Source organism: Sphaerodactylus townsendi, linkage group LG01, assembly GCF_021028975.2.
Source record: "Sphaerodactylus townsendi isolate TG3544 linkage group LG01, MPM_Stown_v2.3, whole genome shotgun sequence".
Taxonomy (NCBI): Eukaryota; Metazoa; Chordata; class Lepidosauria; order Squamata; family Sphaerodactylidae; genus Sphaerodactylus; species Sphaerodactylus townsendi.
The window spans coordinates 143,672,525-143,685,834 of NC_059425.1; the positions used below are offsets into that span (position 1 = coordinate 143,672,525).

Here is a 13,310-nt window from a genome sequence, read left to right on the forward strand (position 1 = left end):
GGCATCAAATATAATTTATCAGGACCTGAGAATTGGGGCAAAGGAGACCTAAGCTAGTATACCCACTCATTACATATCAGAAAAGCTTTTTTTTTCTTTTGAAGCTCATGATATAGTAGATATAGGGTAATCAAAGAGTTGAATTAAAAGGTTCTATCAGGCCCATTAGCTAAGAAGGGGTTCAAAACACATCCATACCAATGCTTCTCTGTGAAATTATTAATTAATAATGGCCATACTTTATGATTAATGAACCTGACCACTACAATCGCCTTCAAAGACTTTGCTTCAGGTGTCCCTGCCTGGGAAGGGGGGGGGCAACCCAAGAGAGGGTCTTTTAGAACTCTCTCCCGCTGAAGATTCATCTGCATGCTTCTTTTCCTGTCTCTTGCCAGTCAGTGAAGACTTTTTGTTTCATTTGGCATGTTCTCAAGGATTCCTCCTTCCTAACCAAGGCGTTTATGTTTTGTATGTCTTTTAACACTGTTTTTAATTGTTTTAATGATATGCGTTTGGAAGGAGCGGCTGATTTTAACAGTTCTAAAGTGTAATTTTATTACTTATGTTTCAAATTTTTAGCTACCTTGGTGGCCTTTGAAAGCACAGAAAAGCAAGATACAAATTATGTAAATAAAAAATAAACTATTATTCAGGGTGGATGGGAATCATCAAAAAAGAAAATCCAGAAGAAACTGGCATTGAACTTTTCTTCACCAATGAATTTATTATAAAAGATGCTTCTTAAATGCATATATAGTGTGAGAAAGTTTTGCATGTTACATTTATTGAGAACTAGCGGGGCCCAGCCACAAGTTGCTGTGGCTTATTGTGGTGAAATGGGAAAGGAACAGTAGCAGCAAATCAATTGCAGAGGCCAGCAGTATGTGCTCATGGAAATGCGCAGGCTGATACGGTGCGATGTCATTGATGTGTGTGACCGCATCCTCCCCCACTTCTCTTCCCTTGCATGGCACCCCTCCCCCCTACCTCCCTCCCCTTTCCCTTTGCTAGAGTGGGTGGGTCATATCCAGATGCTGGGCCCCCTCCCTCCACTCCCTTGCATGCCACCCCTCGTTCTCTCCCCTCCCTCACTTCTTTTTCCTTGCATGCCTCCCCCTCCGTCCCTTCCCTATCCCTCCGCTGAATGTGTATGAGAGTAGGCGTGTTGTGTGGTAGCACTGGGTGAGGCACAGAGAGTGAAAGGTACCTGTGTGTGAGGGGGGGAACCCCACCTGATGTCTCACACAGCAACGTGTGTATGTGTTTCACATCCACTCGAGTTATTGCCTATGTACTGTTTTCACTGCTCATATCTGGTCATCTGAGCGAACATTCTAAGGGCACAAACATCCTAAGGGTGACAGTTACACACAGGCAGCTTCATGGCCTGGTGTGCCAGGAAAAAGATGTTTTGCCTGGCTCAGGTGTGTTGTCTGACAGCGGGAGGTACGTAAGAACACAGTCGGGGGAATGAGTAAGGGTATGTGAAATTTTCAGAGCGTTTGGGCCAGCAGGTGCAGGGTTATTCTCGAAGCAACAAACGCATGGTTCCATTTTTATATATATTGATATAATTTTAATTTGCTTCATAAAGAACCTGACAGGCCTTTTAGCTATGGAGCTACTAATTTTCTTTTGTAATATACTCAGGTAATTTATACTGTTACAGTTGCCCCCAGCTGAGGAATGCCATTTGAAAAGAGGAAGATATATCTGATTTATGGGCATGACATTGAAGTGCTGAATGAGTTATGTAGTTCCAATCAATCTAATTCATTCACAGTCTCAGTTCTTAATAATCACTAAATATGTCCTTTACCTTCCATTCTTTATAAACATTTTAAAAGGAAACAAAGAGAAGCCCCAAACACTATAATACTATAAACAGTTAATGGAAATATGAAGGGGAGGGAAGCGAAACGAAAATAGTACCCATTTAACTTAATGTTTTGTGATCATTCACAGCATTTCTTGTAAGGGCTTTTTTTTCATTAGAAGACCTATCTAGACAGCAAAGAGTTACTCCCATTCATGCTGGTGTTTAGCAAGGAATAAACAGAGCAAGTACTAAAGCTGGCTTTGCACCTACTGAATGCTGCAAGTGTCTGTACTCATTTGATATGCATCTAGCAAAACTCGGCTGTTCCCAGAAGGCCACTCCATGAAGACTGAGAGAGCAGCGTCTGCTAGTGGTGCCTGTGAGTCACAAAGAACACAGAAAAATATTTATGGAAGAGAAACAACAGTCAGAGGAAAAAAAGCTCATTCAGAATCATTCAACATCCTTTTTCAAGCATGAATACAAATACAATTTCATGCAAGGAAGCCTAAGCAGTAATTCAGCAGCCATTCAAGTTTCTCTGCACTGCTTCGCCTTTGAAGCATCCTTTAATTTTCAAGAGGATGCCAGAATTTATTTCTAGCAAATCGGCTGAACTGAATGCTACTCATGATTATCATTCAGAAACCTCAGAAACCCCCCAGGGACTATTTCTTCTGCTGCCTCACACAACTCAGACTTCCACCCAACCATCATATTATAAATAAGCAAATTACATGGCTTGCCCAGCTGTATGCATCCCCAGAGCAGCTACAGTGCCCTGGAATTTTGCTCCCTCTGTGGCCCTGTAGCCATTACTGATTTTTTAGTTGTCAGGGCCTAAGTACATAATATCAGATAGATAGTAATTAAGAATATGTAACTCTTAGACAGGAAGACAGATAAAGAAAAATAACACTGAGGAAAAAATTTTCTTTCGAAATACTTGGGCACACTGGATATTTTTAAATGGTACCTGTAGCATTAAGAGGACAACGATTGAAAGCCATGTCCCCCGCTGGCGTCCTTTTCCATACCATCGATATCAAGTAATCCTCAGGACATATTTCATAAGGTGCTGTATTTTTTTTTTATTGTGGGACATAAATATAAGTTTTAGTAAATTTAAAACAATTATATTAGATTGAATCTCAGACTTAAACCCCACTCACTATGAGCTTGTTCTCTCTTGCTCTGGCACCAAAATGCTACAATTAAATGTTTAAAATACCATGACTTTCCTATTATTTGAGCAACATATATAATTCTGCCATCCTCCATCTTAATATCACAAGAACCTCGTAAGGAGACTGACTGGCAGAGGCAGAGGCAGAGCGAGGGGAAACAGTGCCCGGGGCGTGCACTCTTTGCCCCTACCCGCCCTGCCCCCAAACGCCCCCGCCATGCCCCCTCAACAGCCCAGCTACGCCTCTGCCGCTGCTCTGCCTGGAGCGTCACGCCCCCACCCCCACCCCATGGGCGGTACGCCACTGCTGACTGGACCAAGGTTACCTGGTGAGCTTCTTGGCAGAATGAGGATTTGAACAGAGATTGCCAGATCCTAGAGAGAAACCACTATGCTAAGCTGCCCCCAAAAAGGATCCTTTGCAATTCAGGGACTCAGTGAAAGAGCTCAACCCTATAAAAGAGAATCTTCAGGACTATGTTGCCAGCACTACTTGGGGAAAACCTGGCAGCTAAAAATGACTGAAGCGAGTTTAGATTTGTAGTCTGAACATGACTACAGCCCTATTATGTTTATTTATTAAAAATTATTCCCTTCCCTCATATTCAGAACATTTTATAATAAAAAAAATCAACCATAAAGGCAAACAGTGGACTATTGGAGGTTTTGCTATCTGATTGAATTGTATCTCAGTGAGAACAGCAACAATAACAAAGCATTTTAAAAGCCCTGTGATTTTTTTAAAAAGCCCTGAGATTAAAAAAAAATCTTACATGTCTTACAACAAAGGCAATTCCCTCCAAAGGCAATTCCCTCCAAACTTCCTCTGGAAGTCTTTTACACATACACACCATCCCAATGCACAAAATCTTGACATGGTAGTATGAATCTGTTGAATGGGGATCATCACCAACATAGCCTGTAGGTGCATGGATTATAATGGGGCAGGCAGTCCTTTAGTTATATAGGTCCAACTTAGTAAACATGGATAAGAACCAGCATTAAAACAGAACACACAAGCAAATAGGACACTGACTAAGCTGTTTCAAAACCAACTTAATACATACATGCCATTCAACTCATGCCGAAATTTTATTTGTTTGTTTATTATGCCACCTTTCTACCCAAATAGGGTTTCCAAGACAGGAGGATCTTCCAGTTGAACATTTTAGACTGCCTTCAAAGGAACACTTACAGTTTTAGAACAAATCATTCATCACTTCATCCTTGAGCGTGGCTGTGATTACTAAGACTAACCACATCTTTTCTGAGAGAGTTACTACCTTGGTAGATCAGGAGAATGCTGTGGACATAGTTTATCTTGATTTCAGTCAGGCTTTTGATAAGGTTCCACATCATATTCTAACAAGTTGGTAAAATGTGGTTTGGATCCCATTACTGTTAGGCGGGTCTGTAAGAGTGCTTGTTAATGGTAGACCATAGACATGAGTTAGCTAAGTGATGCAGCAGTGAAAAAGAGAAATGGGATTTTGGGCTGCTTCAGCAGAAGGATAGTGTCCAGAGGAGCAGCAGTGGCGTAGGAGGTTAAGAGCTCGTGTATCTAATCTGGAGGAACCGGGTTTGATTCCCAGCTCTGCCGCCTGAGCTGTGGAGGCTTATCTGGGGAATTCAGATTAGCCTGTACACTCCCACTCATGCCAGCTGGGTGACCTTGGGCTAGTCACAGCTTCTCGGAGCTCTCTCAGCCCCACCTACCTCACAGGGTGTTTGGTGTGAGGGGGGAAGGGCAAGGAGATTGTAAGCCCCTTTGAGTCTCCTGCAGGAGAGAAAGGGGGGATATAAACCCAAACTCCTCCTCCTCCTCCATCATGCAAAGTGATAGTGTCCTTCTTCAGTTCTGTTTTGATCTTGTTTGGAGTATTACGTTCAGTTTTGAACACCAAAGTTTACAATGGACATTGACAACTTAGAAATGTCCAGAGGAGGGCAACAAAGATGGTGAGAGGTCTGGAAACGAAGTCTTATGAAGAAAGGTTGAAGGAACTGGGTACATTTAACCTGGAGAGGACTGAGAGATGATATGATAGCCATCTTCAAGTATCTGGATTGTCATATGGAGGATGGTATGAAGTTGTTTTCTGCTGGCAGACAAGGTCGGACCAGAAGCAAAGGGTTGAAATTAAATCAAAAGAATTTTTTGACTAAACATCAGGAAGAACTTCCTAACAGAGCAGCTTCTCAGTGGAACTGGTTTCTTTGGGAGGTGGTGGGCTCTCTTTGTTTGGAAGTTTTTAAACAAAGGCTAGATGATCATCTGACAGCAATGCTAATTCCATGAACTTAGGCAGATCATAAGAAAGGAGGGCAAGAAGAGTTGTGTCAGTGTTTGGATCTCACGGTCATTTCTTACATGCCCAGGGTAATGCTGATCATGACTTTGGGATCAGCAAGCATTTTTTCTCTAGTACAGACTAGCTAGGGATCCTGGAGGGTTTTTGTTTTCCTCTGGGGGAGTGAGGGTTGTGCAGAGGGTTGGTATAGATAACCCTTGAGTTCACTTCCAGCTCTGTGTTTCAATTACAATACTCCAGTCTACATGTATAAATCTGTGTGTCTTGACTGGATAAATCTAAAAGGAAAGACGACTTATGGTGCAAACTAAATACATATGGTAGAAATCACCACTAGCAACAGCACCAACCTGTCTTTAGCCAGTTCCGCATGGCGTCTATGGGGGTTGGGTTGGCACGGAATGCTGCAGAAACACCTGGGATGACGGCGCCGTGGAGCGCCGTCGCCTGGCCGACCCGGCTTGTCCCTGGCCCTCCAGCACGTCGCCAAGGCCTGGAGACATGCCCCCACCGCCCCCGCGCGCCTGCTTCAGCGTCGCAGGGCAGGGAGGCGTGTCCCCAGGCCTCGGCGACGCGCCAGAGGGCCGGAGACCAGGTAAGTGAAGGGAGGGAGTGGGGGGGAAGGGCGCCTTGGAGCCACTGCCGTTCGCACGGCAGCGGCTCCAAGTCGGCGTTTTCCAACAACCTCGCTCCCCGAGTGAGGTTGGGAAATGCCGGCTTCGCAGCAGCTGCGCCCCCTGTGCGAATGGCTCCCTAGGGACAGCATTTTTGCCGTCCCCAGGGCGCCATCAAACGCCCATGCGGAAAGGGCCTTTCTGAATTCAGAAAAAAATCTTAAACTCTACACCTGGCCATTCCCTTCCAAAGCACCTGCTTTCCTCTCTAGTAATATTTCCATCTTGTCTATAGGATTCAGTTTCAGTTTGTCCTACTTCATCCACTTGACCACAACATCCAGATGCTGATTCATTAATGAAGTGGGTAGTTTATATTCAGATCGATGGGAGGAACAGCTAGAGAAAGGATAGGGGTGGAACGTAGAGACCCACATGTAAAGAAAAAGCTTTCCCCTTAAACCTAAAAAGCAAACAAATCTGGTGGGGAATGAGGACAGTTTCGATGTCCCAACCTCATATTGTCAGAGAACACTGATGACAGCTGGTGGAAACGACTTGTTTCACTTCAGCTTGGGAACCAAAGAGAGGGAAGCAATCAAATTCAGTTCATTTAAACCAATACACCAATTCATCAATTGCTACAGAAAATCCTGGCCAGTCTGAAACAAGCCCCTGTAGTTTTACAATTTATTTTTCATTTCAGAAATACATAAGTTATTTATATATAAGTTATTTTTATATGTGTTACATAAGTTATATACATAAAACTTATATATATATAAGTTTTATATATAAGTTATATAAGTTATTTTTATATAACTATAAATATATAACAACACTGAGCAAAAGCTTTATTTCATGGTCATTTTGTATTCTGAGTACAGAGGCTTTCTACAGCTTATGATGCTTCTCTTCCTGGCAAGAGAATCACAAACCACTTTTGTGACCCAAGCCACAGCGTTTTTACAGTCCCTGGTAGGGCAGACCAGGTGTTAGATAATTCTGTCAGAAAACTCAGTGGGTGTGGCGTTTCCCCTCCTCGCCCGGGGTCTTCAGGCGGCATATCCTTCCCTTCTATCCTAACCTGGAGGTTGGTTGCCCCATACGGTGACTCTTCCAATTCGTCCGAGGGGCCAAGAAACAACTGCGTCCACAGCGCGACTGGTATACACAGCAGCCCTTGCCCCATGCCACCCTCCTCCTAGCAGGTCTCTCTGCCCTCCTTCCCCTGGCTGACTTGAGAGTTTGCACCCTCCCTTTCTCTCTCCCTTATTGGTTCACAGGGAGAGGAGTTTCCAGGGATTTGCCTCTCCCCTATTGCCTCACAGGGAGAGGAGGTTCCCACCCTGTTACTTCATAGGGTTGGGACCAGCCTAGACAGTGCTCTAGGTTCTGGCAGGGGGCCTTGACTCCTGAGTCCTCTTCCCTCCTTCCTACTTCCCACCATTGAGCTGTTCCTTTCCCTTGCCTTTTCACACCTCCACCCACATTCCCTTTCCCACTTCCTTATATCCCTTCTGCCCTCTCATTCCTCTCCCTCATCCCAGCTGCTTCCTCAGCCCATCTCCCACATCCGTCTCAGCTGTGGGCGGGCGGGCCCTGCCAGGCCTAAGCTGCTTCCCCAGCTCATCTCCCACATCCACCTCAGCTGAGGGCAGGTGGGCCCTGCTGGGCCTAAAACTCCTCTCTTCCCTGACTTCCTCTTTGCACAAGACCTCCAAGGTCTCCACCACCGCTGCAAAAGGCTCCTCTGTGACTGTCACTTCCCTCGCGGTGCTGGCCTGCGGGTGATCCAGTGGGGCGAGTCCAGGCGCCGCGGCAATCTCTGCAGCCGAGCCCGGACAGTGGGTGTTGTATTTTGTAAGTGGTTGGTTGATATTTGTGGTTTTGTCATTTCACTTAATTTCATAAGCTGTTTTAAGCCTCAGAAAACATTTTCAATAAAATAAGCATAAACATAGTTTAAATGAATAAACAGCATTTTTTTCTTGCCATAAGAATACTAACAAGTCAAACCTGTGATGGCAGTGAATATCTTAACACTTGAGTGCCTCAGAGGTTGACAACCAGATTCTTGCAGATGTTTCAATGATGCAGAAGTACATAAAATAGGTTGCTAAATATACTTCAGCATCAGTGCTCTCAAATCAGCAGAGTTAACAGTGCCAAAACAGCAAGAATGTGTGCTAATAGTAAATGTTTTAAGAAAGAGAGTTGTTTCTGTCATAAATTTATCCCAGGTCTATTATGTCCTTACATGTGCATTGAGTGTGCATATAAAGTATGTTCCTCTTCTTTGTGCCACCACTTCAAGGTAAAAATCCACGTTCCCACATTACCAGTGACATGAGTAGAAGCTGCCTCTGTGCATGCACAAAGAGCAGAATTTACTTCAACCCTGTGCATATGTGTATAACCATGAGCAAGTGATTAATACATGCAAGAGGAATTTAAATCACAGTCTGCTTTCTTAAACTGGAAAACTTTTTTTGCTATGAATTAATTTGGAGCACAAAACAGGACAATACTATCAAGAGTGCTATTTACAGATCCAAGGAAAAGAATAATAACATAGCAATACAAAAGAGTTAACTCTGACATCCCTTCTGGGATGACCATGGAGCAAATCCTCTCTTAACGCTGATCTCATGGTCAGCCCAGGGGGCACATTCCACCCATCTCAATACCCTGGTCATGTTTGACAAAATATAACCATCTAGGCCACAGGTGTCAAACTCACGGCCCTCCAGATGTTATGGACTACAGTTCCCATCATCCCCCGCCAGCATCATGCTGGCAGAGTAAGATGAGAACTGTAGTCCATAGCATCTGGAGGGCCACGAGTTTGATGCCTATCATAGCCCTTCCTGGCATCAAATGATTATTACTTTTTTGGAAACACAACGCGGCTCTATCTAACCTCTTGGAGCATTTCAAGGCTTTCTTTCCTGGGAAAACAAGTGGTTGCCAGGATCCCAGGAATTCCCTAGTGTGCTTCAAAGCATCTTACATCTCCGGGGCAGGACAGTTTCAACTTAAATCCAAGATGAAAAAAAATCCTAAAGGGCTGAGGGAGGGGAAATGTGATGCACGTATCCGGTAGGGATTCAGGCTAGTGATTTTCTACTCCCACTGAAAATTAGGATAAGTATATCTGCATGTATTTCTTGGGGACTTTTTAAATCAATGTGCTTTGCAAGTATTTACTTGCATGGTTTCTCTCAATAGATGAGTTGCATTGTTTTTTATTCATCTATTTTAAAATCCTCAGAACTGAAAATGTACATAGGCACACCTGCATGCATATTGATGCTTAAAAATAGTTTTTAAAAGGGCAAACCAATTTTTTTACAACAGCACATTGCCACACGTATTCAGTTGTTAACCCAGTCCAAGAAAACATCACGTTGCTTAAAACAGGCTACTTATTTTAACAGGTTTCTACCCTGGCTTTTCCCAGCACAAGCTAGGCTCAGCACATTGCTTCATTTACGAACCCATAGCATGTTTTCACTAAACCTTGTGCTTGTTATACAGAATATTGTGAGAAAAGTCTGTGTTCTAAAAACCTAGCAGCACAGTCCTATGAAGATTGTGTGTGATTGGGCAGAGAGAGTGGATTGACTCTTATGTTGGTGTATCTCTGAGATATGCTGGTGCTAGGGCTGGTTACATCACAAGCCTCCAAGGCTGCTGCACCGATCTCAAACACCGGTGCAACTCCATATCAGCTGTGCAAACGTGCTTCTCAGGACTAGGAAACTACACCAGCATAGCCGTTTGGGAGGTGTGGCTGGCATTATTTGGCTCTGAGTGATCCCTTTTTGACCCTGGAACACTCTCTTTAAAAGATGCGAAGTTATACCTAGAAAAAAGGTGGCAAAGTTCACAGATGGCCATTAACATGAACAATAAAAGCTTCTGTACTGCTGTGGTCACACACTGAAAGGGAAGCACAAGGCTTTCCCCCAAATCTCCTTCCCCACTTCCCTTCCCTCATGACCAGGAGGTGCCCTGGCAAAACTGGCTCCTGCACCCAAACCTAATAGCTAGTGGGGCTGGCAGGAACCCCAGATCCCTCCACCATCACTTCTGTGCTTAAGAGGGGGTTGATTTTGGAGACTGGTTTGTAACAGTTCAGACAGTGGCTGGGCTTCCCCTTGGACAGAGCATGGGGGGGAACCTCTCCATGTTGAGAGGTTCCACCCACTTCAGTCACTTCCCCAAAGCTACAGTGGATTAAGAGGTCCTAAAAAAACCAACAAAAGGGCATGATGCCCCCTTGACATGCATAATATGTCTGGAAACTTCAGCTGATAGAAAATACATTAGTGTCCTGTAGTTTCTGCAAGGAACATAGACACACAGTGTTATATTGGTCACATTTTGAAAAGACAAGGGTCACCAGAAAAGACAATCATGCTAGGAAAAGTTGAAGGTAGCAAGGAAAGAGGAAGACCCAACATGAGATGGGTTGGTTCAATCATGGAAGATACAGTCCTCAGTTTGCAAAATATTTGCTAAGCTACTGTTTCTTACACATATTGGGAATTGTCTGCTCCTGAAATATAATTGTCAACATCAGCATGAGTTATCCACTTTGGCATTAGTATTAGATTAATATCAACATTATTCACAGCATACCATGGACAGGAAAACTGATAGAAGAAGAAGAAGAGGAAGAGGAGTTTGGATTTATATCTCTCCTTTCTCTCCCGTAGGAGACTCAAAGGGGCTTACAATCTCCTTGCCCTTCCCCCCTCACAAGCACCCTGAGAGGTAGGTGGGGCTGACAGAGCTCTGAAAAGCTGTGACTAGCCCAAGGTCACCCAGCTGGCATTTGTGGGAGCGCACAGGCTAATCTGAATTCCCCAGATAAGCCTCCACAGCTCAGGCAGCAGAGCTGGGAATCAAACCCGGTTCCTCCAGATCAAAATGCACCTGCTCTTAGCCACTGCTCTTAGCCACTACGCCACTGCTGCTCCACTGCTAGATGATTATAGACATAATTATAAACATAGCTGTTAACTAGTAAGGTATAGAGGTTAGACTTTAGGATCCGGGGGACCCAGGTCCCAATCCGCATTCTGCTATGGAAGCTCACTGGGTGACTTTCAGGCAGTTACGTACTCCCAGCCTTGTAGTAAGGATAAAATGAGGAGAGAAAAATGAAGCAAGTTGCTTTGGGACTTCAATGTGGAGAAAGGCATTCTAACAATAAATATAGCTGAAAATGGGGAGGCAATAAAAGATGGGTGGGAATGCAGGAGAAAAGATAAAGAGGAGTATGTGGAGGCTGCCAAGAAGAGGAAAATAGGAATTAATGTGGGGAGGGGTATAGAAGGAAATGAGGAACACCCATGCAAAGGTCTTAGTAGATTTCCCACCACACAACTGGGCCTAGCTCAGTCAGCACTAGACAATTGATTTGAGTTTTCCCAGTAGAGGCTGTCAGGGAGGAAAGGAAAGGAAAGCTGAAGGAAGGAAGGAAAGCTGAAGGGGGGAAACAGATGGTTGAAGTTGTAAGAGTTGCCAGAGAAGAGAGAGAGGAAATAGCTGGGGTGGGTTAAATGGGATGCCCTACACAAGGCCCTGAGGATCACCCATTTGTAATTTTGATATGATTTTGCCATTTTGTACCTCAATGGTTAAATAAGTGAAGTAGAAAGACTAGAAACCAAGCCACTAGATCTTTGACTCATCTTAGAATTGTTTCACAGTACACTCTTAAGCAGTTACCATCTTCTAAATCTATTAACCACAATGGGCTCAGCAGTTGTATAATTCGGTTTAGGATTACACTGCTGATGATCTAAATTTTATCTACTGTTAATTCACTTAACTGTGGATCAAGATGTCTAAAATGGCCTTGCACCGTTAAAAATTGAATTCATCCATCAAAGAAATATGCCTAAATATATACAAATATGGAAGTTTTAAAAATTTTAGACATATAAGTGAGTCATAGTTTAGGGGCTTCCTGCAATTTATTGTTCAATATTTTTCTTCAAAGCATAGCAGCAAATTTTGTTTGCAAGCCAAGCATACAGCAGGTAATGAAACATGTTTGTGATAGGTTTTAAATAAATATTCTGTAAATCCCATTTCTTAAAATAGCTCTTACAAGTGACTGTTTAGTGAGAAATGTATCCTGAACCGTGCATTTCAAAAATAACAGCTGCTTCATACCTGGACATCGCTGTTCACTACACCGCCTAACTTCCTCTCCAGTTCCTTCACACTGTTGTCCAGTGACAGCTGCTCCTTGACATATCCTTATTCGCTTCTCCCATCCTCCATCACAAGACTTGGAACACCCACTCCAATGGCCCCAGTGATTCCATTGGCCATTAGCTGTTTGGAAAAATGAACATCAAAGTTCCATGATAACAAATATTAAGATTCATAATAAGTTGGAATCAAATCAGCTTTAACAACCAACGTGTTTTATCTTGCACTTCTTTCCCCTGACCAGCTTCACTGTCCTTGCAGCCCAGATTACTAGAAAACTGGCTAACCAGGTAAACATGTTTATAGGTTTAAATTAACTTACATATGTCATAAAATAGCAAAGCATGACAAACAGCTAGAATGGACATGTTCCTTTTACAGCATTTTTAACTCCAATTAATTTCAAAAAGAAAGACGAAAGCACTTTAAAAAGATCTACTATTGAGACCATGGACTTTAATGTGATTAGATTTAGTAATATGGTGTCCCATCCATGATAAAAGCAAAGACAACGGCCTCCATAAAATCATTCTACTTTCCCATATAGCTAAATGTGAACTGCTGGTAACTGCACTTTCACAGCATGTCCCGAATGCGTAAAAACTCAATTATTTCAAACACTAACTGCAAGTTATTCTCATTTAAGCTGCTCTTCTAAAGCTTCAGTATATTCTTTGTATTGTGTTTCTTTTCTTTGCACTCATCAGTGCACGTTTTTGTTCATATCCATTCTTTTTAGTATGATTTTCATTAATACTTCTGTGCTTTATAGTACAATAAAGTATTAATATTAAAAAGGATAAGGAAAAATCCCTATAATCTATTTATAATAGTAGAAATAATTACTGTTAGCAGCTTTTGCCTCACTCTAAAGATAACTCTGTATTTTAAACTTGTCAAATGCTTTCCTACAGATATTTTTAAATGTTACCAGTCACATCTAAGAAGGAAATCATAGGCATTCTATGGAGAGCAAGTTTTCCTCTGCATTACATTGGTGGGTGGCAACTCTCAGATTTGGTATAAAGGGAATTAGCTGAATATCAGTATTTAACCCCATACTTCTCATACTGAAAGTAATGGAAGTTACAAATGGTTCTTTTTGGCTGGACAAAATCCACATGCCTCACCCCTATCCCCAAGCT

General features: G+C 42.9%; 1 protein-coding gene across 6 annotated transcripts in view; it reads right to left on the reverse strand.

The window, feature by feature from the left end:
* Positions 1–13,310, reverse strand: part of ADGRB3 (adhesion G protein-coupled receptor B3) — a 560,145-nt gene that overhangs the window by 327,364 nt on the left and 219,471 nt on the right. For all 6 annotated transcript variants that reach the window (XM_048496360.1, XM_048496376.1, XM_048496350.1 and 3 more), the window contains 3 exons: positions 12,124–12,288; positions 2,796–2,897; positions 2,090–2,196 (listed from right to left, as the gene is read on the reverse strand). In XM_048496360.1, coding sequence (XP_048352317.1) covers positions 2,090–2,196; positions 2,796–2,897; positions 12,124–12,288 — 374 coding nt within the window. The remainder of the gene's footprint in view (positions 1–2,089; positions 2,197–2,795; positions 2,898–12,123; positions 12,289–13,310) is intronic.